Source organism: Orbicella franksi, chromosome 1 (assembly GCF_964199315.1).
Source record: "Orbicella franksi chromosome 1, jaOrbFran1.1, whole genome shotgun sequence".
In the NCBI taxonomy this organism is placed as follows: domain Eukaryota; kingdom Metazoa; phylum Cnidaria; class Anthozoa; order Scleractinia; family Merulinidae; genus Orbicella; species Orbicella franksi.
The window spans coordinates 16,706,561-16,734,060 of NC_138145.1; the positions used below are offsets into that span (position 1 = coordinate 16,706,561).

The 27,500-nt window shown below is 39.3% G+C and overlaps 1 protein-coding gene and 1 pseudogene across 1 annotated transcript in view; one reads left to right on the forward strand and one right to left on the reverse strand.

The window, feature by feature from the left end:
• The window catches only part of LOC145493523 (E3 ubiquitin-protein ligase rnf213-alpha-like), a 100,725-nt gene that overhangs the window by 23,812 nt on the left and 49,413 nt on the right, over nucleotides 1–27,500 (forward strand). Inside the window, exons 6-15 of the mRNA XM_081473012.1 lie at nucleotides 3,967–4,175; nucleotides 4,613–4,905; nucleotides 5,562–5,818; nucleotides 6,543–6,773; nucleotides 10,543–10,735; nucleotides 11,870–11,943; nucleotides 19,869–20,181; nucleotides 21,155–21,253; nucleotides 23,230–23,346; nucleotides 23,469–23,673. Of these exons, the coding sequence (XP_081329138.1) occupies nucleotides 3,967–4,175; nucleotides 4,613–4,905; nucleotides 5,562–5,818; nucleotides 6,543–6,773; nucleotides 10,543–10,735; nucleotides 11,870–11,943; nucleotides 19,869–20,181; nucleotides 21,155–21,253; nucleotides 23,230–23,346; nucleotides 23,469–23,673 (1,991 nt within the window). The remainder of the gene's footprint in view (nucleotides 1–3,966; nucleotides 4,176–4,612; nucleotides 4,906–5,561; nucleotides 5,819–6,542; nucleotides 6,774–10,542; nucleotides 10,736–11,869; nucleotides 11,944–19,868; nucleotides 20,182–21,154; nucleotides 21,254–23,229; nucleotides 23,347–23,468; nucleotides 23,674–27,500) is intronic.
• On the reverse strand, nucleotides 2,734–3,647 carry LOC145493647 (uncharacterized; annotated as a pseudogene).

Genomic DNA, 27,500 nt, shown 5'->3' on the forward strand with positions numbered 1-27,500 from the left:
CTCTTAGTTGACTCTCTTCACTTCACTGTGTTTTGGTCTAGAATCTCACATTCTTTGTGGGGTGTAGAGCCCAATAACTCTGTATAAAAGGTTGTTTTAAGCTCATTTATGAGTGATTTTGTTGTTGCAAAAACCAACGCAACTCTTATCAAAGTGCCAATAATCCACTGCTGGTCACCATGGTGATTGAAATGTGATTCTTTGATATGCGTGTTGGAAAAAATGTATAAATAATTTCAGATGCCGTGAATTTCTCTGCAGTTTTCAGGATAGATCTTGTCATAGTTACAGCTATACAGGTGCCAAGCCACAGGTGTAAAGCCTTTCTCTATCTTCAAATCACTTAGCAGAGTGGTTTTACAGTATATTTTGGTTTTCCAAAATTTTGTGATTTTTTTTTCTCATTCCTTTAACCAATAACGATTTTACTAAGCATCATTAAATAAATAAGATTCTAGGAGTGTGTTTCGAAGCTTTATTCACTCAGCTAACAGTAGAAGACTAAACTAACGATTCAAAATACATAATTTAAATGTACGGCAGAAAGTCCGCTGACAATTACAGCTACAGAAATTTACATATCGTAACATCCTTCCCTCAAAAAAAAAAAAAAAAAAAGAGAATCAGTTCTATACGCTAACAGTTCTTAAAATGTCACTCGTTAGACCTTAAGAGTTACAAGATCTGAATAACGACTAGGCGGTTTGACCAGTCTCCCACTTCTTGTACGGACTTGGCTTTCACAGCTTGCAAAACTTCATTGTTCTTAGTCTCTATGCGGAACATTTCTGCTTCGTGCTCACTCACCAGCAAGTGGTTTATTTCTTGAATGTCTTGCTCAACTTCCAGTCCCTCTTCAAAGGCAGATCTTGCGAACAGGACGTGTTCTCTCTGATCTTGAGTTGCTTCTACCAACTTGGGGTAGTGCCGACTCAAGGTGTCTGCGAGATGCAGCTCACTTCCTTTCTTGTATTGCACATCCAGATCATAACGTTGCAGCCTCAAGATCATCCTCTGTGATCTCTTAGGAGCAGAGACCAGCGGCTTGGCAAGAATCATTTCTAGGGGCTTATGGTCTGACTCGACAATTACCGATCTCCCATATGTATGCTGGTGAAACCTCTCTGTTGAGAACACAATTGCAAGGAGCTCTTTTTCTATTTGGGCGTAGTTCCTCTCAGCTGCAGTCGGCTCTGCTTGTGTATGCCAGCGCCCTTCCATCTTGAAGTAATGCGGCTCCCAGGCCCCCTTTGCTTGCATCACACTGAATGACTAGGTCCTCTCACTCATAGTACTTGAGCAGTGGTGGGGCTGTCACCATCTCTTTGATCCTGCTGAATGCTCTATCATGGATCTCGTCCTATAAAAATTCTGTTCCCTTCTTGGTGAGTTGTCTGAGAGGCTGTGAGACCTCGGATAATCTCGGCGGTAACTTTGCTAGGTAACCCACGGTGCCCATAATCCGCTGAACACCAGTTACATCAGTCGGCCTCTCCATCCTTAGTACTGCTTCAACCTTGGACGGGTCTGCCTTTATTCCCTCTGAGGTCAGGAGATGTTGGATGTAGGGTACCTCTGTTTGCTTAAAAACGACTTTTTGCTTGTTTAGCTTAATGTTACGTTCTTGGCATCGTCTCAACAGCTTCTTAATTTTGAGGTCATGATCTGCTATCGCATCCTTCATAGTGTCTCCAGTGCCTGCAACAAGGATGTCATCTGCTATTGCATATACTCCGTTGAGGCCTTCAACAGCTTCATGTAAACGGAGCTGAAACATTTCACTAGCGGGTGAAATCCCGAAGGGCATACAATTCCATTTGTATCTGCCAAAGGGTGTGGCGAAGGTCGTAAGCAGTGAACTCTCTTCTGTAAACTTTATTTGCCAATAACCATCCTTGCAGTTGACTTTAGTAAAGATTTTGGCCTTGCCCAACTCCGGCAGTATGTCTTCAATGACTGGCATAGGGAAATGGCATCTCTTTAACGCTTTGTTCAAGGGCTTAGGGTCCAGGCAAAGGCGAAGGTTACCATTAGCCTTCCTTGCGATCACCACGGAATTTACCCATTCAGGCGGCCTCTCAACTTTCTTGATAACACCTCTAGCTTCCAGATTGTCAAGATATTCTTTAAGCGGGGTTCTTAAAGCTTCAGGTACTCTTCTTAATGGTTGTTGGACAGGTTTAACTGTTTCGTCAACTTCAAGTCACAGTGGAGTTCCCAGATTGCCAAGACCATCAAAAACATCTTCGTACTGGGAGCACACGTGTTCCAGGGTAAGTCCTTTGAACTGTTGGCTACTTGTCAGGTTCACATCCACATTTGCTGTAGAAGCGCACTCTGCAGGTTCGGAACACGGCTTGATCTTATCATTTCTGATTGTAATTAACTGCATTTGCTGGGCGGTTTTACTCCCGATCAGATTGACACAGTGTTCATCCTCTACAATGGTAAAGTTAACTTTGTACTTCCTTTTATCCCTGGAATTCGTCAGTTGTACCTTGCACTTTCCAAGCGGCCTGAGCGTAGAGGCATTGTACATTTTTAGGACTTGATTTGTGGGCGTGATCCTATTGGCATACTTCGTTCCTTTGATGGAGCTTAGCTTGAGTACATCACATGTTACTCCGGTGTCGATTTGGAAATTAATTTCGGGTCCTCCCTTTAATTTCATAGCCGCAGTAATCTTTGATGGGATGTTGCTCTGTATCGCGTGCACTGAGTCGACTTCTGGAGTTAATTGAATCGTAAACAGTGATTCACCAGAGTCACTGGAAGAGACTGAGACTGTGTTGACCGGTTTTTTCCTTCATCCACGCTGCTTACACACTCTAGCAAAGTGATTACTCTTTCCGCACTTTCCGCAAGTCTTTCCATAGGCCGGACATTTTTCCCTCTTGAGCACGTGATTTCCTCCACAGTACTTGCATTTTTTGGCACCCTTTGAATCTCTTGGGTCTTCCGGTAATCTTGGTTTTCTTTCGTTGCAATGTTTCAAAGCGTATATTTCATTTGGATCCGTAGCTGTGGCGAGATCCTTTAAATGCTGTGCAGTTGTTTCTCCGCTTTTGCAGATGTCCATTGCTTTTTCTAGAGTGAGTTGTCTTTCTTGCAGCAGCTTCTTTCTCAAGGCAGGCTCTTTAATACCAAACACTATTCTATCACGTATAAGTGAATCATGTAAACACTGACAAAAATTACACGATTTCGCAAGTCTTATAAGTGCTGATACATAGTGATCGATACTTTCATCCTCTTTCTGTGATCTGGAGTTAAATAAATACTGCTTGAAGGTCTCATTGGTTTGTCTGATGCAATATTCCTCGAATTTTTGAACAACAGAGTCGAGTACTTTCAAACTTTCGGGCAGGTTGAATGTGATACCTTCATAAATTTCAAGAGCTTCTTCGCCGATCGCGGAAAGAAAAGTTGCAGTCTTATATTCTTCGTCAAACTGCTGGAGCCTCACAACTACGGCGTAATTGTCCCAGGCTCTTAAATTTTTTTCAGTTAGCGGCAACATTGTCAAGATTTAACGGTTTCGGCATTGGTATTCCACTCGGCAAAGAAGACATTTGCTGCATTTGTGCACTTCCAACGGACGCTGTATTAGTTGTATTTGTCGCCGTAGTTCCCTCGTCGCCTGACATCTTGTAGTTACGCGGCGATTTTTTATCCTGACACCATGTTTCGAAGCTTTATTCACTCAGCTAACGGTAGAAGACTAAAATAACGATTCAAAATACATAATTTATATGTACGGCAGAAAGTCCACTGACAATTACAGCTACAGAAATTTACATATCGTAACAGAGTGTTTTGTAGAATATTGTTTCTGTCTGTTAAAATATACATGTAACTGAACACTAGGGAGAGTTTGCACTTTCAGGTGACCTACTTACATCACGCTTATTATCTTTTCAGTCAAAATTTTTGTAGCATTTGCTTACTGAATCTTTTGCCTTTAAGGAACCTGGATAATGGTTTTCTGTTGGTGAGAGGAGAGCTACAAGTTCCTTTTGGATTGGTTTCTGGGAATGTGCCTTACAAATATGTTGTACACAGGATGGGAAGAGAAAAAGGAGAAGAGGGAAAATATTTGTGGGAACATATCGTCCATGCTGGACCTTACAGGAACAGGTGTCTTTGTATACCAAAGGATAGGTGCCACATTGGAGGTACATGTAACCAGTTGCAATTTCAAAAACACGTACTGGATAAATTTAATTAAAAAAAACTCTGCAGCTAAATTAACATTTGAAGTCCCATGTAGTAGCTAGTATAGAATGATATAATGATATAAAGGAGGAATTTAGGAAAAAAACACTCTTTCAATTCACTCATTAGATTCAGGAATCTACATTGAAAAACTCAGCTGGAGACATTTAAGGCCAAGCTATCATGATACCTTGAGGTTGTGCTTACAACCTTGTAAATATCACTTTCAGCAAACTAAATTCATTCAAATAGTCACAGATTAAAGTTGGTCTGACCACTTAAAAAATCAAATGTCAATTTTTCTTATTTCTGTTTCCTTTATAGAAAGAACATTAGAAATCAAAATTATTTTCATGGCATAGACATGCTAATGCTTATGCTGTTTTTATTTTGTTAGCAATTTGGTATCAGTATGATGATGGAATTTTTAGTGAACCTAATCTAGTCCAAAGCTTGCGCAACATAATGCCAGTTTGGAAAAGTATGGATGTTCTCGAAGGGCGAAACCTTGCTACATCAGCCATGCTGCGCGAGTGGAAAGATCTCTTAACTGTCAAAAGTGACAAAACAATGGCAGCTTGGGATTTTATTAGGAGAGTTGGAGACTTAGCCTACTGTATGACAAATTCCAAAGTTGAGGATTATGGACGTGTCATACCAAATGTTCCTCCAAGATATAATTTTAAGCAAGTAAGTGATCAATCACTGTGCTGTAAAATCTATTAGTCTTTATAATAAAAGCATCCCAGTAGATGTGATCTGTTTGGATTCAGTTTAAATGTAAAATTAAGGTCAAAGTAGATTGCTATGGCCTGCCCTCTCTTGCATTTCCTCTCAATCTGTGACAGTCAATGGATGTGACCTTGCCTGTAGACGTTCTGTTACGACTTGGTATCTTAGAGGCATAATGAGAGAATGGTACCAACATTAAATTAAGTACAATGTGAAAAGAGGGATTAAACATTTTGTGGTGGCTGCACTTAGGCAACTGTATTATTAAGCATACAGCACTGAAGTTAGCGTCTTCCAGGCATTCAGTTAGTTGGGGCACAGGGCAAAAACAGTGGGCGAAAAAATAGAGGAGAAGCGCGGTGAGAGAAAGCAAAATTTGCTTCCTCCTTTCCCTCGACTGCATTTTGTACCATTTAGGTACTCTAGTATAATTGATGCTTGCTGTTAACTCCATTTAGGTACTCTAGACTGTATAAGGCTTACTGTTAACTCGAAGGTACTCAATAAGCTGTGATTAGGTACTTCTAATTCTAGGTGTCTTGGAGGCTAGTGATATTTTGCACACTGTACTGTACACTGCATTTCTGGACTTAAACTTTGGTATTCTCATTCAGATTCTGAGGGATTACCTGAAGCCTAAAATTGAACAGAATGCTACTCTTCGGGAGGTGGATGTGGATGAGGAAACAAGGCTTTCTTGCCTAGTTTTAGCAGTAGCCATTTGTCATATCATTACATCGCACAAAGTACAGCTTGATGTTGAAGATTATCACAAGCTTTTGATGTCATTATCTCTTTGGTCTGATACTGAAGAAAATACCTGTTCAGCATTTAACAAGCTACTACATAACTTTCCTGATGCGCATTGGAGGTAATTATTAATAACATAATATGCAATAATTTTTCTTCAAGGTCATTCTATAATTATAACTTTGATGAGGTTGCCTGGCTAAGAAACCTGGTATTGAATCATGATTTGATCGCCATTTCTGATATACATAGTTACAGTATTTTAAAACAGTCTTGTAATCTCAGACAAGCCATGACAACCAGACTAGCCCTCTTGTGTACAAGAGTTTTGTGCTGAACTTTCACTTTTTGCTAATGTACATCTGTTACTTTATTTTGGTACTTCTGACATTTAATTGGAGCAGTTTTGATGGGGGTTTTAGATCCAAAAGTGTATATTACTACTTCTGTGTATAGAGATGCATGGAAAGCATTATTTGAGGACATGTAGTCAGAACTTCTCTAAAACAATTAGATTATTCGCTCTCAATTTCTACGAGATGATAACTCATGCTCCATTCAGCCCCATCCACCATCCTCCATCCTCATAGAAATTCCTAGTTCATAATTTAACTGTTGATGTTATATTAGTGAATAAAAGTACATAATAAGTGTTGCCTCATAGCTTCAGCATATTTTGGATGGAGAGTGTAAGGAAATGGTATATTTATTGAACAATTGTTGAAAAAATAATAATTATGTGTAGTATATGAATCGTTGTGTTATCAATCACATTCTGGCAGTTTAACAACCATTTACATGAAGTTGAAATGAATACCATATGTCTTTAACAATATTTTCAACAGAGAGTTAGGTGAGTCAATTCAAGCCATCTGCAGATATGCTGCAAAGAATCATCGTCATCTTAACTCCTGGCTGTTTGCTGTGCCCTTGGCCCACTTTTTAACTCAGGAATCAGAGCCTTTCAATGCAGCTGTGTTGCTTCTTGAAACACCTCAAGATGGGGAAGACACATGGTGGGGAGCCGGTGGCTTTGAGACAAAGGCTGTGAGAGAAAGGACCGTGGGTGATGATGGGTATGGTAAAATTAATCCTTGCAAAGTAGATGTACATGCAATAATACATTTTATTATTCAACTTTCATACACTGCATGAATTCTGATTTTCTGATTGGCTGATTTGTATCACGTGATACTGGGTTGTGATGAGACAAGCACCTTGATGTCATTATCGTCGTGTAATAGGCGTGGTGTAAATTCAACACACCACTGTCATTACATCATGGCTTGGGTTGACTCAAATATAGTGGTTTCAATGCAGTGTTTCTTTGCACAGTGTATTCAATTTGAATAATAAAAATGTTAACGCACTCAGTACTCGTGAATTATCAAGATTTACCTGTACTCGTTCACGAACAATGAACTCGAACCTTTCAATACCGCACTCAGCAAAGCCTGCTGCAGTATTGAAATTTCTTGTTCATTGTTAGTGAACTCGTGCAGGTAAATCCCGATAATTCACTCACTGAGTGCGTTAACCTGTAATTATCTGCCATTTGTGTTTTTGCAGTAACAATGTTGAACCCCATCACATAAAAAAGTTCCAGAACAAACTTGTTCAATTATCCAGTCTATTAAATTTGTGCACTGCCTAGATTTTATCTCAGTTCATGTAAGCGAGACCTGTTAGGTATAGAAAAATGCATACTCATTGGTACTGAAGACATGTGTGAGTTTAAACAGGGAAAACGATCATTGACTATCATAAAGAAACTGAACAAGCTCAAAAAATAGCTGATGTTAGTCGGTGTTAGTTACTGATAGTTACTGGTGAAACTGCTGGGAGTACAAGTTTCAAAATCGGCTTTCCCACTGTCCATTGGTGTGTTCTAGTGGAAATCTGCGAATCTGATTCATTGCCCTATATTTGGCTATTCGCAGATAGAACGCAGTGGTTACATATGCATGCTGCTCTAAGAGGGAAATATCCTCAATGTGTGGCTTAAAGATACATTAAATTGTGGGTTTTTGGACTGCGATTACCTTGAGTGCCTGCAAAATAATAACATTACTTGAGCTCATTTTTAGTGCAGAGTGCACTATTGGGATGGTTTGGGGGTTGACGTCGCTAAAGCACTATGGCAATAAGGCACTATGGCAATATGGCAATATGGCACTATGGAAATAAGGTGTAAACTCTCGTGTTTGTTTAATTAATCAGTGTTTCAGTCAGAAAATTTTACTTGAGGGGCAAAGTGGCCCCCGAAGATCTTTTTTAGGGGCCAGTTTTTTAGGAAAGGGGCCAATAAATTGAAAGCTACAGAAGGAAAAAATGCATCAGGATACCAAGAAAAATAAAGCAGTTTATTAGGATCGATGATAAAATTTAATAGTAAGTGCTTTTTGAATTGTTTGTATTCAATAAAGTTGCTTTTGAATCAGATACTAGTATGAAGGATCCGTGCATTACAAGAGAACAGTCCTTAGGCATACATGACGTAGTCAATGATCAAGGGTTTGCAATTCATTACAGGGCGATTTCAAACACGGTCAGCCATTTGGAAGTTTTCTGATGTGAGAGAATCAATACTGCGAAGTTAAAGGACGGATTGACTTCTTCTCTTATGTTGAATGTTTTAGAAGCAAAGATCTTTCAATGTGATTTTCTAGAAGGACATAATGTGTGACAAAATAACCGTTATTGATCGTCAACACAGAGAAATGTAGTCACCATTATGCCGTATTATGGCGACTAAACCAGAATTTTTAGTCGCCAAGGATGAAATGCTTGTAACCTGCGATCATACCCTCCCTCCCTTATATTCAGAGGTGGGGAAGGAGGGCGTTTTTTTTTCCCTTCTCCCTTTTCCCTTCTTCATTCCAAAAAAAAAAAAAAACCCTGATCGCAGGTTAAAATGCTTGTTGCATTGGCGACCATATCGATCACAATTCCGAGCCCTGGGGTGGCTTTAAAAATATTATGCCTGTGTTAAGCCTGCAGTCTTGTAAAAGGAAAGGGCAAAATTGGCACTTTTTTCCTTTTTTCTGGGGGCCATCTCTGATTTAAACGCGGGATTACCGCAGTGTCGGAAATCCTGATTAATTAATTTCAATTAATTAATTAGGCTTGCAGCAAGGGGGGATCGGAAGGGGTAGGTACTTGTGAGCACTACGTGAAATGGATGATGCATGTACCTACCTTACTTCTTTGATCACTTTAACAAGCTAGATATTTGTTTCCGAAAGCCCATTGCTCTCCTTGTGGTACTTTTCTCTTTAGAACAAAACCAATATTTGCTCTAAACGCATGCGCAGATTAATAAGCATTAGTGTCAACTACATATATCAGGTGGAAGATACATTTCATACAAGATCACACACTAACGTTGAGCGCTTCTCCTTGTGGTAGAACCCTAATAAGTCCTACGCATGCGTTCTAGCATCGTTAGCACGATACAAGGATGTTACTGTGACTGCGTGTCTTTTGGAATTACGCTAACTTGGTTCAAGAAATCATCTATTGTTTCATATATACATACATACATACTTTATTTGAAATAGGTTAAATTAAAGACAGCCAGAGGCTGATGTGGACCTCTATTTAATCTACAAGTAATATTATATAAAAATTATGCTAATAACGATCTAACTACAATTATCAGTTTAAATGTAGTGAAAATTACTAAATTAAAAACTACACTAGTACGTTTATTTCATCCTTTAATTGCTCCATCAAAGAGACCAAAATGTTCATACCCGCAGCAGAAACTCTCCCGAGTAAGTGGCATTAAAACTTGTCAAATTGAACAAAAAACCCAGGAAACTGCTCAAATATTGCTGCAGACTCCGTGGCACCTACTGAAAGCATAAAGTTTATTAGTCTTTGAGGGTAGTCGTTCACCGATGAAGGATATATTCTCGGTCAAGTAGCGTTGTTTACTTTCAATACCTCTTGTCGAAACGCTCCTCAGTTGTGTTAATCAATGTCAGTGTGTACTTTAAATTTAAGTGGTTGTATTGTTAACGCGAAAGGTGGAAACAGAACGTGCTGTTCCGTGACAGTTTGATAATTAGATTAGTTCCTGTTTATCAGTCAAAAGAAAATTTGCGTTTCAAATAAAGCAAATCGTTCCTCTTCCATTTCTTCATCCGACATTCAACTTTCTTCCATTTATCTCCAACTGTGAAAAGAATACTAGCACATCTTCCGTGTGTTTTCGAGAAAACAAGAGTTTTAGGTTACATACCTTTGCGACGAAAACAAAAGTATCAAGCTACAAACGTTTTCGTGAAGAGGAAAATTGTCACGTTTGCAACTTAAATGTATTATATAATTTAAAATAGCAAAAATCAACGTAAAACACTACAGTAAAATTCGAGAGCTGTCTTGACAAACGGTAATTAATTGTAAGTTATTCTTGGACTGTGAATGAAAATACACAGATCAAACATACACACTGCAAAGATTATGTCTCATCAAAATCCCTAGCTGACTAGCAAGGTCAATACAAACCAGGAGTGAATAGCAGGGGTTATATAGGAACTGTGTCATGAGTACTGCGTCAGAGCTATACATTACACTCTGCACTATCTGAGATTGTCTCAGTAGTCTACGAGTGTCATCATCAACGCAGCTGTACCTTGTTGCATATTTTCCCATAGAAGACTCACGTTCGTAAGCTTATTGTCAACTATTATTGATCATGATGATCGTGTGCCACTTGACCAGGGCTTAAGTGAAAAAAAGTAAAGATACGTGCAGTCCAGAAACATTTTACCATGCCTTATAGAAATTATAACAGTTGTGATTTTCAGGCTTGATGCAGTGACTGATTTTGTCCTTTAGCTGTCCATCACACATGATCAAAATGCTGGCTCCATTGTTTGCCTTGGACCCTCTCTTCAGAAGAACATTTCTTCTTGTTGTTCCTTGTCAAGCATTTGGAAGAATTGCTGCTTCAGGGATATTCACAGCACTGGAAATGTGTACTACTCTGGCAAGAATTGTACGAGAAATACGCTTTATGACAGAAGAGGAGGTTAGTTTCTTTTGTTGTTTCACTAAAAAGTCTATTGTGCACATGACATTTGCTGGGGATTGAGCTGTACTGTGTGGGGTTTCTCGTTTTGTTGAACTAAGAGTTCAGTTGGAACCAAGCAATGTTGTTTGGCTACAGAAATGACATCATACAATTAGTACTTGTGGGAAAGTGTTGCAGGCATTCATCCTTCAGTCTGATTGACTAATTGGGCTGGATTCAAATCTGCCTGATTTTCTTGGTTTTTTGTTATCACAGAGTTACTGATGTCAACAAAATACTGCTGATATACTGCAGAAATTCGTAGCATGCCAGGAAGTTAGGAAAAATAAGCTCGTATATATGTTGGCTGTATATTTTGAATAAAGAAAATGAAACATTCCTCAGCAGTCCACACTTCCAGCACAAGATGGTGAAAGGCATATTGTAATGATAACCCTGAGCCACAGCTAAGTGATACTGGTAGCCCTTTTCAGCCATAATATGGTACCAGCATTTTCCTCCTGGATGAGGCGTGTTAGATTATGTTAGAGTAAATTTGAGGAATATAAATCCAAGTCGATAAGGTGACGTTTTTTTTTAGCCTAAATTGAACAAAATGTTATTTAGTGTCGACTCCAAAAATTTTCTGACATAGAAAATCTGCAGTATGACATTGTAAACAACATGTACAAAAGAAAAAAAAACATTTGAAGAAGGAAGTTCTCTATCTGCAGTTATTACCCCAGTCTCTGGTGTACTGAGTTGCATACAGTCTTATGTACATGATAATGTTTGCAATTATCGAGAGTACTTTTGCAATGCCTAGCTAGTCCATATAATGATGATATTTGTCTTGTGTCTACATGCATTGTACAAAGATAGTAGGATCAACAAAAGAATTGGCACAGAACGCTGTTCGGAATTTTGTAACAATCTTACTATTTCTAACAAGGCTGGTGGTAACCTTGTGATAGACTAGCACCCCATCCAGGAAAGGGGGGTTTTGGGGGAGGGGGGTAGGTAGAAATACCCCTAGACCCTTTATCTTACAGAAACCACATGTACAGATAAGCACCAGCCTGGCTTGCGGCCATATTTTTAGTCCACTCCAATTGAGTATTAACATTTAGGGCATAACTTCTTATTTTGCAGAATGGAGCTATATCTGCTACCTTTAAGAAAGTAAAGAAGGATTTTAACATTTCTACGCAAGGGCAACATCCAAGGTGAATGTATACCCTAGTACTGTTATATACGTCTGGATTTATGAAAACAGTCCTAAAGAAAATCCAGCCCTGCCCTAGTCTTTTTTCTCCCAAGAAGACGATATAAAATTCAAAGGAATGGCAGTCTTTTTTTGTCCCCTCACTCTCTTCTCTTCCTTTCTGTGCTCTTCTCTCTGGGGGAGAGGGGGGGGGGGTACTCCCATATATAAGCTTTATGGATGTTTGACGCTGTGAAGGGTATGTTCTTTTTACAGGCAGTTTAGTTGGGATAGGGTATAGAACTCAATTAGACAGTTTTGGTCTGGAAAGTGGCCAGTGTATAGATGATTATAAGTCTAGAACAAGGTTCTTTACTCAGGGTTCTAAAATAGCAATTTAAACTTGGAATTGACTTTGTGAGATATTGGTTTAGTTAGTGTATGTGGGACTATGACAGTGATAAAGTCTCTGCATGGAAAATAGCTAGTCTGGGATAGGGTAGGGGTTTTTAGTGCCTAGTGTAGAATAGGGTTGCAAAATCCAGCTGTTCATGGTGTAGTATAGGGTAAGGGTTTCAGTGTCCCAGCGGCACACTCCCATACAAGGATTTGTCTATTTTTTCCCCATTTCTTTGAGTGATTTTTAGACCTTTGGGAGTCGTGAAATCAAACTCTGCAGGTCATTTGGTCTGAGGAACGCATTACTCATAGTCATATTTTGGCAGAAAATATTAGAAATGATCAGGTAATGCCCTATTTTGACCCCAGATGCATTACAAAGATCGCCATTAAGGGGCGTCCTTCTTACATGTAACTACCAATTTGTCATGAATTTGTTGCTAAGAAAGGTTTCTAACCGTCATCTTTTGAAAACCAGATCTCCTAAGGATAAGCTTTTTGCACAGGTTTGTTCCATTGAAGAGTCCTGCAAAAGTTCTAAATCACCCTATTTCACCAGTCACGTGACCAGAATAGAAAAACCCTTAATCTTAAAAGGCATCTAAATCCGAAAATTTAAATCAGTGTCAATAGCATTATATTATGAAACTCGCATTATCATAAAAGTTATGAGGTAACAAACAACCGTATAAACACACTTTCTACAACAGCTTTCCTCTTTTACATGTAAACAGTAATTCCATTTGTACGATTACAGTAAAGAAGGCTAAGGTATTTCTAATTCATGCGAAAAATCGAAACTCTTCCTCTTTTCTTCCAGTCAGCTTAGGACTGGCACTAGTTACGCACACGAAATCATATTTTTTCAAAGAAAACTCTCCCTCGTATAAAATTCACCATTAGCACTGCAAAACGCTCCATAATAGCTTTCCCCTAAATATCGCCTTCAGCTATCTCTTAGCAACTGCTCTAAATCTGTAGAAGGATCCCCTTAATTTGAGTTTCTCATTTCTTGGCCTTTCCTTTTATTCAGTCATGTTCTATGGAATACATGTATATATCTGGATTTATAAAAATAGTGTTAAGAAATCTCGTTCTCCTCCAGCGTTTTTTTCTCGCCAAAGTAGATGGTAGATAGGCATTTTTTTGATAAACAGAGTAGTTTTCCATATAATGAATGAAGTTGGTGATCCCACTTTTCCTCTCCGACCTTGCTAGCTCATCATCTGATTATAGGAAAAGTTTACTATATAGATTTGGGCCAGCCTAAAAGTGTAGCTCCTGGGCCGGGTTGTTCAAAGCCCGATTAAGCTAACCCAGAAAAAGGTAGAATTTTGATTTGAGTTTTGTAACTTTGCGGTGAGGCTTTCTGTATATTGTTTGACCTTCTGTTTTGAGTTTTAATAATCACCATATACACAAAACGAAACAGCAAAAAACATTTGTATAGAAGCAAAAGTTATAATTCGGTTAACTTTTAATCCTGGGTTAGCGTTAACCGGCTTCCGAACAGTCCTGCCCTGTTTCCAACAAGTTAACCTAATACGAGCCCGCGATCCAATCTATAACCACCACTTGGTCAGCGGTCAACTTAAAAACACGTGACCTTGAGAAGCAGTAAACTTGAGCCCGCGGTATGGTCACGTGATACTGGTCAGCGGATACCTTGTTTTGAAAGGTGTCAATTGATGATAGCATGGATGTCCAATATCAAGGAAGTACACAGTAAACCAAGGCTGCATTTCTCTGTCAACCTATTATTTGGAGTATGGCCGCCATGTTGGGCAACTCCGCCACCGCCGACAGGTCTCAAAAACCGCTGATTGGCTGAGGATTTTTTTAAAGACACGTGCGCAAAACGTTCACCGCTGACTTACTGCGGGGATTGGAAGCGCGCGCGATGGAGCGGCCATTGAACGGTAGTTTGTGTGAACTGCGCTTGATTGTGCTCTTTTCACCACAAGTTGGTGCTTCTTGCTTGGCCAGTTTGTCAGTATATTTGCAGTTTTATTAATGGGAAGTTATGAAGAAAGACTGGGTTGTCGAGGAAGAGCATAAAATCAATGAATTACAGTTGATGTTTGCCGACAACGACGATGTTAGCCTGCGCTTGGAGGAGCACAGCAAATTCGGCGCGAAATTCTGCTACATCCTTGCACTGCTTTCTGTTTGGGATTTGTGTACACTGGAAGGATCTCTGGTGGATTCGTTCCCTTTTAAATTCTACCCTAGTCCCAGAGGTATTTCTTGATTTTTCTTCTTTAATCTTTTCGCGAAGCGGCGAACACGAGTCGCGAAGCGGCGAGAAAGAAAAACCTCTTTTTTCTTTCTCGCCGCTCCTCGACTTGTGTCTTCACCGCTTCGCGGCTCTCTCGTAGCTCTCTCATGCGGAGAAAAGTCAAGAAAAATATCTGGGACCAGGGTATTTAAATTCAGAAGCGCTCCACAAATTTTGCTTGCTTTGATGTCATCAAGTGGGATCAACCTTTTTCCTGTAATCGATCATCGATTTTGTCATCCTCTCGATTCTCCGATTCTCTATTTGAGCTTTCTTCTGGTTCCTCGTCGTCTTCATCTCCACTGTTTTTGTTTTCTTCATGCTGAGCTGTCATTGGCATACATCTCAGCTCATAAAGTAAAAGTCAAGAATAAGAAATTGGTAAGCAGAATTCTGTATACATACAGTTAAGAAGGTCATTAATAACTTACATTGTACAACTTTCAAAAATAATAGTTCATTTTATCATGTCCACTTCACAATACATGTTTGTAATGTTTCCACCTTTCAATAAAACTCCATACCAGTGGCCATAGCACCTGACCATGCAATGTCTTCATTACTTAGGAATTCGAAAACGAAAAAATAAAAAAGATTATTAACCATAATTATTTTGACGGAATTTTTTTTGAATTTTTTCTTGAGTTAATTTCAACAATTTACCACAGGTTTAATGATTTTGTTACAGTTTTGAGGCAATTTATTGCTTCTTAAGCCTCCTCTTTTGAAAATTTGATTTTCCTACACAGTTACAAAATTAGCTACCGTCTAAAAATAGAGTGAAGGATTTCAATCTTTTTCCCTGTGAAAACTTCAAGGTGGTTCTGAAAATTATGTGCCACACCTCAGCAGCACAAACCATTTCATGTCCTATAAAGTTTGGCAGTGATAATTTCCTCTTTCAACCGATGCAAAACCAAGGAGATGCAGAATGTCAATACCCCCTTGACAAGGTCAGACTGTGTCACCCTCCATGGTCACGTGAACATTGCGGTGACTCTCAGTGATATTATCTCCCAAATCAACTACTTCCATTTTGTTGTGACTTTGCACATCCACAACTGTAGTGCACATATGCCAAGTGGTACTTGCTACGGAACTTGTGGACCAGATTGTGCTTGGCATGCAAAAAAATTTCTTCCTTGATGAAGAGCGTGAACTTTCTATTCTGCAAATTTTGGGTGTAACATTGTACATTTCTGCTCTCGGAGTATACAGTAACACTGAAACTTCTATCATAACTTTTATTGGTATTACCTCCTTTTATTAATGCAAAGTAGATTCATCTTCTGTCTACGATCATTGATTGGACAATAATTTTGTTATGATCCATGACAAATTTTTCTGTTTTCTAAGTTGGGCACAAAGTGGAAATACAAAAAAAATTGCTGGCTTAGACTTACTAATTTAATTCCAGTTGATGATTATTAGCAACATGTGATCTCACGTTTATGGTTTCCCTTATTAAACAAATTTTGTTTTTGTACTTCTGTCTTCTTGTCTGTAGACCAAGGTCTTTTCGTAGTTAAGTATTGGCTGTGGGAGGCAGCTGAACTCAAGAACCATGTACATATCAGTGAACTGTGACTGGCTCCTTTCATTTTGAGATTTAAGCCATTTGCCTTCTGGATGGGACAGTTTTTCTAGCACACACACAAAAAGATGTTATACCAGATATCTGTGATAAAATACTAAGTAAACATTTATTTTCTTTCATTTTCATTGAATGATACATTTTTTTCTGACATTCAGATTCATGAAGTAATTAACTTTTTGTTTGTTTGTTTGTTTTTTTTATTTTAAATCGTAAATATTGTTTTGTAGGTTTTACATTCCAACAATACTTGGATCACACATTGACCCAAGAGTGCTTTATAAATCTGGCTCTCTGTTTTCATTAAAAATCAATAAGTTGAGTCTTAGGTAGAGTTGTGTCAACTAGAAAAGAATTTTCTGTATGTTAAACTTTTGATACTGATGCTGGAAAGCCCTTTATAGGGATGCTCCGTAAAGTAAACGCAGGTATTGTATGGTGCACGATAATTTTTCCTTTATTGCTTCAAGAACCAAAGAAACCATTACAATGCCCTGATTAGAAGTCAGTGAAGTGCTTATGCTACCAACCTTGCATCCTACTACAGTGTACAATTATTTTTAACTCTGAGAAGTGAGCTTAAATATAAGCTTATGTACCTACCTATCTCGGCGAAATATAATGTTTGCTGCAAACTTTTCGCTCCTGTGTGTCTGCTTGAATTAACTTAAGCTTAAGTGTTTGTTGTAAATGCTCGGGTTTTAAAAAAGCTAAATCGCTGTTGTCAAAATCTGTCAAGGCTCTCGAACACTGTAATGAGGCGTTAGGGGTACTTTAGTCAGCCTCCCTGAACAGTTATCACTAGCGGAACTTTGCGGAAAGGAACAAGTTGTCTCGTTTAATACTTTTCCTAGCCTGCGTAGCAAGCGTTTCTGTGGGGTTCGGGAGCAAAGAATTACAGCGCGAAAAATGGAGCGAGTAAAAGAGGGGGGAGGGGGAGGGGAAGAAAGGAAAGAAACGCTTGCAGACAAACCCCTGGATTTTGAAAACCGCCCACTTGACCTTTCGTGCCTGAGTGCACACACTGAGATTTCGTGCTGTCATCGGCTGTCATAAATTAACCAATAAAATCTTCGGCCTTCCGTAGCGGAAGTGAACTTTGAACCAAACAACGAGCGCACGGTGGGAACGGAGAAATCTCGATGAATAAAATTTGGTAATTTATAATCAAGCTATATTTCTACTCAATCCGTCTAAAAGGAAGGACTGCAAGGGTGAAGTTTTAGCACAAATCTGCCAGAAAGTTAAAATGTGAGAAGTATTCAAGTCGCGTTAGTAATCCTTGTGCTCGCAAGTTTCGAAATCTTGGATCACTGTATTCATTAATCCAGGAATCGATACAAGGTAAAATTAGCAAGTCAACTCCCACAAAGGCAACACCAGTAAAGAAGCGTTTGCTGGAAACGCCAGATCCGCAAATCGGTTCGAGTGTTATCGCCTGTAGCAACAACAAACATCGGAAAGTCTTCTCGGAAAACTTTGGAATTTGGGCAGGAGAGGCTTCAAACATCTGAGAGGGAAAATAACGATAATCTTGACCAGTATCGAAATAAAGATAATCTTTCCCTTGGCCAGACGAAATCACTAGGTTTTCTCACGCAGTAGTGCGAATCTTCTGTCCCGTGGTTTATTATCTTGTCCTTGGCGCATGTGGCATTCAAGAAAGTGTTGTTAAAATTAAAGGAACAGCTGCACATTGTGTCGCACTTGCTTCTGCAATAATGTGCAGGCTTCGAAAAACCAAAGCGTCAGCATTGCACTACAGGATTTCTACCGTTCTGTCGAAGCTGACGACTAAATCCTCGTTCAGCGAGAAAAGTTAAAGCGTTTTGTAAACAAGCTTCGAACGCGTCTTCCCCCTTTGTCTGGCACTCAAAGGTATTAAAATACCTTTGATCGACACATGTCAATAATATTGGCCTAGCCCAGCCAATCACGAGCCCCGTTCGCTGGCGAACGGAGGTTTTCAAAATCCAGGGGTTTGTCTGCAAGCGTTTCCTTCCTTCCCCTCTCCCACCCCCCGCCCCCCCTCTTTCTTTTTTTTGGCTCTCGCCCCATTTTCTGCGCAGACAGAACACCGAAAATCCCGTTCGTCGGTCTTTCGTTGCTTCCAAACCCCACGGAAACGCTTGCTACGCAGGCTATACTTTTCCGTGAATTTTCATTTGGCCGAAAGTACAGAAAAATAGCCTCCCCTAATTCATTTCATTAACAGCGATCTGATCGAGTAATCTTTTTCGCTTCGAGGGGTCCGTTGTCCCTTGGCGCATATTATTGATTACCACAAAAAGTAAAACAAGATGTAAAAGAAATCCAGTTTTTTTTTTTTTAAAGTTAGGTAGGCTAAAGTTTTCAAAGCGGGTGCACCTTGAAATGGCGGGAAAAATTCGAGAGCAAACCGTGGCGATGAAAAGAAAGACTACAACTCAATCTTGATATTCTAAACAAACCCTGTTTTATTTCACATGAACAAAGAGAGGCGAATACACTACAAAAGAGCATTGTTTAAATGACGGGAATTACAATCATGATGGTATTTAACACGAAAGGAACGCCTAATGAGAAAACAAGCTTGTCTCTACTCACAGAGTCACTTTTTGCATCCGCTCGGACGAAGTCTTGCCGTCAGATTGCTATTATTCCAGTCATTATTCGTCGTTAAAGAGCTTCATCGAGTCGCTCCTTTCGGTTTATAGCCATACGATGCCTTTGGGAAGTGTTTTCTCAAGACCACGGAAACGAAAAAAAAGTCATTTTTGATATTTCCTTGCGGAAGAAACAACGATAACGTAGTCCAAATCTCAAGCTTAACAAACACTGGGCCGTCTTAACAAACGAGAAAATCAGAGTCCAGTTTCTCTTCCGCTAGCAGAGAATGTTGACACAAGAGGGAACCAGGTAAGGGAGAATATCCTGACAAAAATGACCGCCGATCTCTCTAAACGCAACGCCAAGGCAAACTAGAAACGTTGAAGGCGTAATTCAACCGATTATCAAAATTTGAACAAATGTACGAGCAGTCTGGTTAGAGGCTCAACTACGTGGCCAAATCTTATTTGTCGCCCGCCATTTTGAAACATTTGAAGGCGGGAAATGAGTGCGCATGCTCAGCGGTTTTTGAGACCTGTCGCTGCCGCCGTCGTCGTCGTACGTACGCGCCCACGAGCAATACTGCTAGTCATGATAACCATGAGAAAATCAACTCATGGGTTTCCTTTTCTTTCCTATATGAGTATGGGGCTCCGCTTGGCGGCCCGAAGGGCCGCCGGAGCTCCGCTAAAAAATATCTGTTGAGGAAAATAGGACAAACATCCGCCAGGAAGTGATCAAAGCGATATCGCCTGTGGGAACGCTGCTAGTATTCAAAATCGTTAACCACAGCGAAGGGTGACTTCTGCAGCACTGTGCCCATCAGTTGTTGAATTCACCGTAACAAACAGTTTGTCGTGTCACTATTATTATTGGCATATTTGGACCCAAATTAAATAAGGCTTAAACGATAACATTAACACCACCACCACCAACAGTACCCTTTTATTACATTTAACGCATAAATACACAAAGAATAGCACAACGTGGTGCTCCTTTTGTCAGTGCAAAGAAAACGTTATTGAGTATTTTCAATATGTGTCAAAATAAAAGACTATAATATTGCCTTAATTCCAAATTTTTTTAGTTCCGTAGTGGGTGATGACGAAACCCTAAAACATGAAGCCGTCCTTTGCGCCAACTCTTGCTTGAGCATTTTGAAGACAGTGCTTTCCCATACAAGGTGTCATTCCATTCTGCTGTACGACTGTCTGGAAGCAATTGAAATGTGCACTGCCACACTGAAAACTGAAGCTGTTGAAGGTGATGCGAACCGAGATGCAGGACACCTGAGCAGAATTGCAGAGGAAACCCTTCGTACGGTGAAGAAATGGTTGAAACAAGTGTTGCACGATCAAGTTCCATGCTACACTGATTCTGCAAAGCGTGAAGAACTAACGGTATGGACTTGTTTTATCTGTTCTCCAATAACTTTCACAGGTTCTAAATTTCATGAAAATAACAAGCCAAATTTTTCACAGTTTGACGCGAGTCTATTGCAAGAAAGTTTGCACCAAAATAACTTACAATTTCGTGAAGAATTATTGCCATTGACCTATCCCTCACTTAACATTAAAGCTAAAACATATGTTTAACAAAGCAGCCTACTATTTACAGTATCAAATTACAAAGCAGAGAATACCTAGTTCATTTGTCTTCCTGGGCATCGAAGTCACATATCAATCTTAGACCGAAATGTAATCGTTTTTATTCACTACAAACGACAATTCACATTTAACTGAAACAATTACAGGGGCTTCATTGCTCATATCACAATTTTTTTTTACTTTATTTGTGCAATAGGCTGTTAAATGTTAGCATTTTTATGATAAAATGATAGTGAGATTTAATGAAAACCAAACAAAACCGGGTAAAAAGTTGCATACAATACTTCTGACTCTAATCATACATTTAAGTAATAGGCCATTTCCGAGTTACCTTGTGCCTCTGTTTCAAAACGAGTCCTCGAGCAAAACCTTTCATATAGAAATAAGTTTGATTTGCATGCAAATGAACAGGTGAGGGAAACACATTTCCATATGAATGGTCTCGCACGAAGACTCGTTTGGAGAAAGAGGCAAAAGGAAATGGCCTATTAGTAAAGTAAGCAAAGCAAATGCCCAACTGACATTGCATGGACTGGGTCCACTAACGTAGCAACCAATTCACATTTACAAGATCAGGAACCTTAGGCTACTTAGACTGTGGGGATTGGAACACAAAGTGATGGCACATAAACAGTCTTATGGTTCTCAGCTAATTGGCAACTCAAGTTTTGTTGTTGGTACAATATAACACATGCCCATATGGTGTGACTATATTTTGTACAAACGTTTGGCATTCTGTTACTAACGTGTACTAATTTTTCGTTAGGTCTGGACTAAACTGTTTACTTTGTGTTGGACAAACAGCCAGGCCAATGAAATGTGGAGAAACCAACTTATGGACACTTTCACACAGCGTTTGGAGGAGGTAATATCATTGCTTATGCTAATGTTACAGTAGGGTTTTGATGCTATCGTCTGTGAAACCCACAGACTAAGTATGTATCACTAAATTTGTAAAAACACACGCGTAAGCCTTCAAACGGAAAACTGATACATTTTTTACATCCTGGTTGCTTATAAATCCAGATAAAATTATATTCGCGTAAGATATGTAGTGTTGAGATTGTGTTACATAAGTGTTCAGCAATAAAAACATCTACAGTAACCACGTGGTGAAGTGTGGTGAAAATCTAAAAAGCGGATATAACTTAATGACCCGATGGATCCATCTGTGGTGCTTGGAGAAGGAACAAATTTAAGTCTGTGTTTTTGCCGCTTAGCACATACAATGTTAAAATTACTCACTCGTGACCAAGCATGCACCCAAATGGCAAGAACGATTGTCCAAATCCAGACATGTACTAGAAATGTACCTGTATCAGGCCTAGAATGGGAATACAGGAACAGCAACCTATCACAAACTGCTAATGGCTCAAAGCTACAAACAAACCACTAATCGCCAAAAATTGCGCTGAGAATTGAATTGTAAACTGCCAACTACCGATAGCATAGTGGAGAGGTTGAAAACAACTTGTACAACTGTTATAAGCTTGTGGCGACCGCTACTTTTTACCTCTATCAAATGAAAGTGGCAAACCTATTCAATATTTGGACTGTGTGTTTGGCAAAATCATAAGAGAGCTGTCAGGGACAGTAGTTGCACGGTTGGAGTGATTTTGATTAGTCCAGTGAAGAAAATAATAGTTATGTCCACATTCATTATGTATTTTAAAGATATGTTGTTGCTTTTGTGTATCTTAGGGCGATTTCTAAGAAAATCGCTTTACAATGGTAATTTTTCGTTTTTAGAAACAGAGCTAAGTCAGCATTTTTGTTTGAGACTCAGGCCCAATTGTTTGGCGAAGGAAACACCAAAACACCAACACTTGAAATGTAGCCGGGACATTAATAAATCCAAAAGGTATCTCGTTGAACTAAATGCAAAATCGTCGGCTTGATGTTCTTAACATTCTGAGTTAAGGATGCTAGCTCTGAAAATCAACGGAGGAATACCACTTTCACATGATGCCTGTAGAGCATCCAATTTGTCCTCAATGTGAGAAATAATCACTGATGATCTTCTGCAAATGTGACTGTCTTTACATCGTCATTCTGAAAATTGACTCTCAATTTGCCAACTTTCGTCTGATGACATTTGGGCTACTGGATGTCCTTATGACTTCCTCCTGCTAAAAGGTTATGGACTTCTGTCCTAACTTCTTTGAAGTAGTCGTAGCTCTCCAGTGCTTCCTAAGTAGGGGTCAGGGTCAGGTCAGGCGAGTGTGTGTTTGAAGATCTATGTTCCATCAGGAGCAAAGAGGACTAAGAAGAAGAAGTCCTTAGTTGACTCTACAAAGAGACTAAGCCAAAAAAAAAAATTAACCAAGTGAATTGGAAAGAGTCGAATCAGGTATTAAAGCAGCAGCACGCTTTTGTCTGCAGCATTTTTAGGAATAGGTCTATTTTTACAAAGTAGCATTATATGTAGCCCATTAAGGAGAGTCATTGTTGACTATTTTAGCAACACACGTCCATGTCTTTCGTATGGCAGATTGTTCATGTCAGTTGCTGTCTTCGTATTTTTATTAATTGATATTTAAGAAACTTTTCTCATCATTAAGGGGATGTTTTGCTTCTGGTCTCTTGCTGACATGTGTCTATCAGTCACTTATTTAAGTCAAAAGCTCAAAACATAGTCTCTTTGGAAATGTTAATAATGCAGAGGTTTCTTTCCATAAATATGTTGAATGCCTACAAAACTGCCAATGCGCAAAAGTAAAGTTAGTAAATAGTGTGTTCAGGTGCCATGGATTGTCACTGACCGCGACAGCATACTATTCATATCAAATTTAAATTAAAAGTTGTACCTCAAAACAATGCTCTTCCTCTTTTACTTTTCAGCGTGAGTGTAATGACCTGGTTGAACTTTTTACCAAAACCAACATGAGTGCATATCATCATTCCGTTCAGGATTTGGTGTCCAAAGTGACATTCAAGAAAGTGGAAAGCATGCTTCAGGTTTTTGATATATGCTCACTTATGTGTATTGTAGAATATTCAGATGCCCAGTTGTCTTTTTAAGTACATAAAAGGGAAGATATTTCACACTGACATAATAATATGATTTTTGTGTATCTCAGACAGGACATAAAGGTGCAGAGGTATTTAAAAATATTACAGAGCATGGACTTACGTCTCCTCAGGCATCTAAATGTGGTGAGCTTCTTACCCTAATGATACAAAGATGCTGGCCTCAGCCCAAAACTGGCAATGCGCTGTCAAGTCTAGTCATCCTTAATCATTTGCTTACATGGAGCTTGTGGCCTTGCTTTCTGCAGAGATTTGGTAAGTTGTATCATTGTACAGTGACATACAGACATTATTGTGTACGACTATACATAGCAATTTATGAAAATGGCATCAGTCATTATATTTGACGCATCACTTATTTCGTATACTGTAGCTTAGCTTAAGATACCACGGAGAAACCTCGCCAACCTAACTCGCAAATGTAACCAAACCTGAAATGTAAACCCCCAGAGCAAAGGCTAATACAGGGAGTTTTGTAGTTAGAATAGCGATCATGGCCCTCCAGTTAAGTGATAGGGCAATAGTTGAAAACGCAAGAGATAATTTTGGAAGACGTCAACTTGTTTAACTTACAGGGATGTGCCGAGTGAAGGCCTTAAGAGTGCCTGCCTGTAAAAATCAGACAAATTCTTAATTTCGCGGCAAGGGTCGAAAATTCGATTTCGCTCATATTCTTATGGTAGATAGGCTAGGGCATGATAAAGACTACTGGATAGTTTTTTTTGGCAAAATATCCTTTTATTTCAAAGAAAAATGCAAATTACCAACTTCCGTTAAAATCGTCAATTGACGCACCATTTTATTAAGCAAGTTTGAGGGCCTCGCATGCAAAACCACATCATTCTTCCGTCTTTAAAACACTCAAATATTTTTGTCCAATGTTTAAATGTGTACTGGGTTGATTTTAGGGAATGTTGCGTTGTCTTTTTGGGTGCAAAATAATTAAGTGGCAGTCCCTCTAAAAGCGGTCCACTGCATTTCTGGTCGGAAAAAGTTTTCCCTCAAACGTTCCTCAGTGAACTATCTTGGGTCATAAGTAAATGCAAAAACTTTAGTTTTTGCAAATACGTCAAAATAATTTTTTTAGAGCTCAAAACAATCATAGCCGGAAAACGTCTAAATTTGAGTGTTCCAAGGGCGGAAAACTGCCTAAATTGACGAGCTCGTTGCTCAAAGACCACCAAACGTAACAGAAAATTGTTATTATCCCTACGTTAAGTGATCATTCAAGGGTAAGAAATGCACGTTACTTTTGATATATTTTGTTTTGGGGGATCCTGAAAATTGATCTATTATCACCCGTTATATCACTTTCTGAAAACCTGCGAAAGTAGCTTGTCTTCGCCGGCGTTTATTTCCCAAGTCCAGACCCGGCCGCTCAAAACTGCAACTGAATTCTGCTAAACAAGGGTTAGGAAGCATAGAAATGTAAAAATACCTTGCGCTTTTTATCTTCCTTTCCTACAGCGACTTCGAACTTTCTGTGCTTTGTGCGATTCTTACACTTCATTATGCAAATTAGGTTGTCACGCTAATTCAGATTGTTTTCGCAAAACGCTCTCACATTGTTTTAATTAATCATGCCACGTTTAAGATACAGGGATCCGACAAAAACTAAAACTCAGAAACGGTTTAAATAGGTAGCATTGCTGAATTATTAGCAGTGATCTCCAGACGCTTCGTGGAAAAGTCAGGAAAACGTGGCCGGAATATTTGCAAATTTAGTCACGGTCCATTACTTCTACAAGTCCTGTTTACAGACCGATCAGTTTGCAAAACTTTTCTAGTGTTTTGATTCTTTCTGTCCATTTTCTACTGAGGTTTCTAAAGTGAAACGTACTATTTAGCCAATGTTAAAACTTCAAACCTTATGACTACAGAGCTTTTTTTTTTTCCACATATTCTCAATATGAACAGAAGTTCCTGTCATACAAGAAGTTTCAGGCGTATACACCTCTCTGTCTTTAAAAACTGATTAACTAAAAATGGCTTTCCGGGCCCCAAAAGGTTCCGGTGCTTTCGCGAAAGAGGCCCGTGGGCCGTTGCTCGCAGGGAATATGGTCTAAACGCTTACAGGTACCACTAATACCTAGTCTCGTTCCCAGATCAGCTTCATACTATTTTTAAATAACAGCGTCTTCGACTGTCATTACTGTTGGGTGTTACAACTGCCTTGGTATCTCTACTTTGAAATGGGAGGTCGAAATGTGTACTGATCTCTCTAAGCATCTTGACCTTGAAAGTTGGTAGCTTCGCCTCTCTTGCAAACGTGCACAGATCGTAAATATCGTACAAGATTGGTTGGGTCAAGCCTACTTTCACCAGGACAGCTTCCCTTGTTTCTCTCAAATGCTCCCCGCCTGCACTAACTTGCAAGCGTACTCCTCTGCTAAATCGTCTTCCTCCTCTGTGTCTGTATCTAGCTCACCTCCACTCATCAACTCTATTCGCTTCTGACTTCCCTGTTTTATGCTTGCAGACAATCTCGAAAACAAACCTTGAATTAACACTTCGAGAGCCACTCTGTTCTATCAAACATTCTCTCCCCGTCTATTGTGGAAGCACTCTGCATATCCTTCACAACCTGGACTGGATCTTCTTTCTTACCAGTTTCTTGCCCAATGTTAAACCTCTGTATCAGATACTGCCTAACCTTTTGAGAAAATCTCACACCTGCGTGTTTCTTTAATTTTGAAGAACCCATCCCATTTGCAATCGTGAGGTACTTTTTCAGGGATTCTGCCTCCGCCGTTGTTACTCTGCTTGAACTTTCACTTTGCAAAGTCATTGTCTGGAAGAAAAACTATGCCATATAAGAATCTAAAACTGAGGTAAACTGTTTTGCAAAGGAAAACGATGAAATGTTTTAACGCCTGTGTTACGTAACAAAAGGTATGTAAGCAAGTTACAATTTGTTGTACGCACCTGAACCGACTTGAACAAGAACACCATACATTTGATGGCTTTAGCCATTTCAAGATTTACTGAATATCGGCTCTTTGCCCCTTTCTGGCTCCTACCAGGACGCCCTTGATGTGCTGGATACTGACAGGCTGTTCTGGGTCGACAGAACTCCCCATAAGTGTGCCTGTGCTTGGCGCATACGGACATTTGCGCGACAAGCGACTCGTCTAAATCAAAAAGCTTTCGCCAAGATAAGCTGTCCCTCTGTTATGGTCTCTCGTGACAAATGGATGGAAGCAAGGTGAGTGTCTATGGAGTCATTGCATTGAAGTAAGCTAATGATACCCGATGTTCCTATTGAACCCCACAAAGGTCTGTACACGTGCGCGATAAAAAGCACGACATTTTGTTTTGAGATAGGTGCGTTTAATCTGATCTGTCGGACACGGTGGTAAAATTTAATCATGTAAGCTAGGCTTTAGCCAAAACTAACACTACACAACTAGCACTGACATTTCTTGCCAAAAATGCCCCTAAAATTAAATTACAAAATTTATACTAAACGAGGCCACCAAAATTAGTTATAAAATTGCCTTTTCCTGTTGTTGGGCGGTCGCTTCAACGGGTAATAAGAAAAGCCAAACTTGATTTTTTGATAATAATTCTTGCCGCACAAACTATTTCAAGTTACTAAATATTTAACTTCGCTTATAAATGATACGGATATATTAATCCACAAAAACCTACAAAGCTAAACCATGTCACCTTTCAACTTTCAGTTGCCGAATAGAAGATAATAAACAGAATAGAGGCTAATTGAATTGAATGCATTGGTCACAAATTGTCGATTTCAGTATTCATTGTAGAAACCTTTCACACGTATTAAAAGCTGAATTTTACATGTTTAAGTATTAGAACCCTAAGTGCATGCAAATATTGAATTACACATATTTCTTTTTTAAATCGTCAATAGAAGAAAAGCTAGATTCCAAAACTTGAAAAAGTTTCCCGATTATATAGACCAAGTTTTACAGGCAACCAAATTTGCATAAATGCTTTGGAGCCGCCACATCATTTCCCAGCGATTTCCTCACGGTGCGGTACAAGGGAACAAATAAGTCAGCACTTTCAGCTACTTAAGCCGTTAGTAATTTTTATTTTTGTGTGATCGCTTTTAT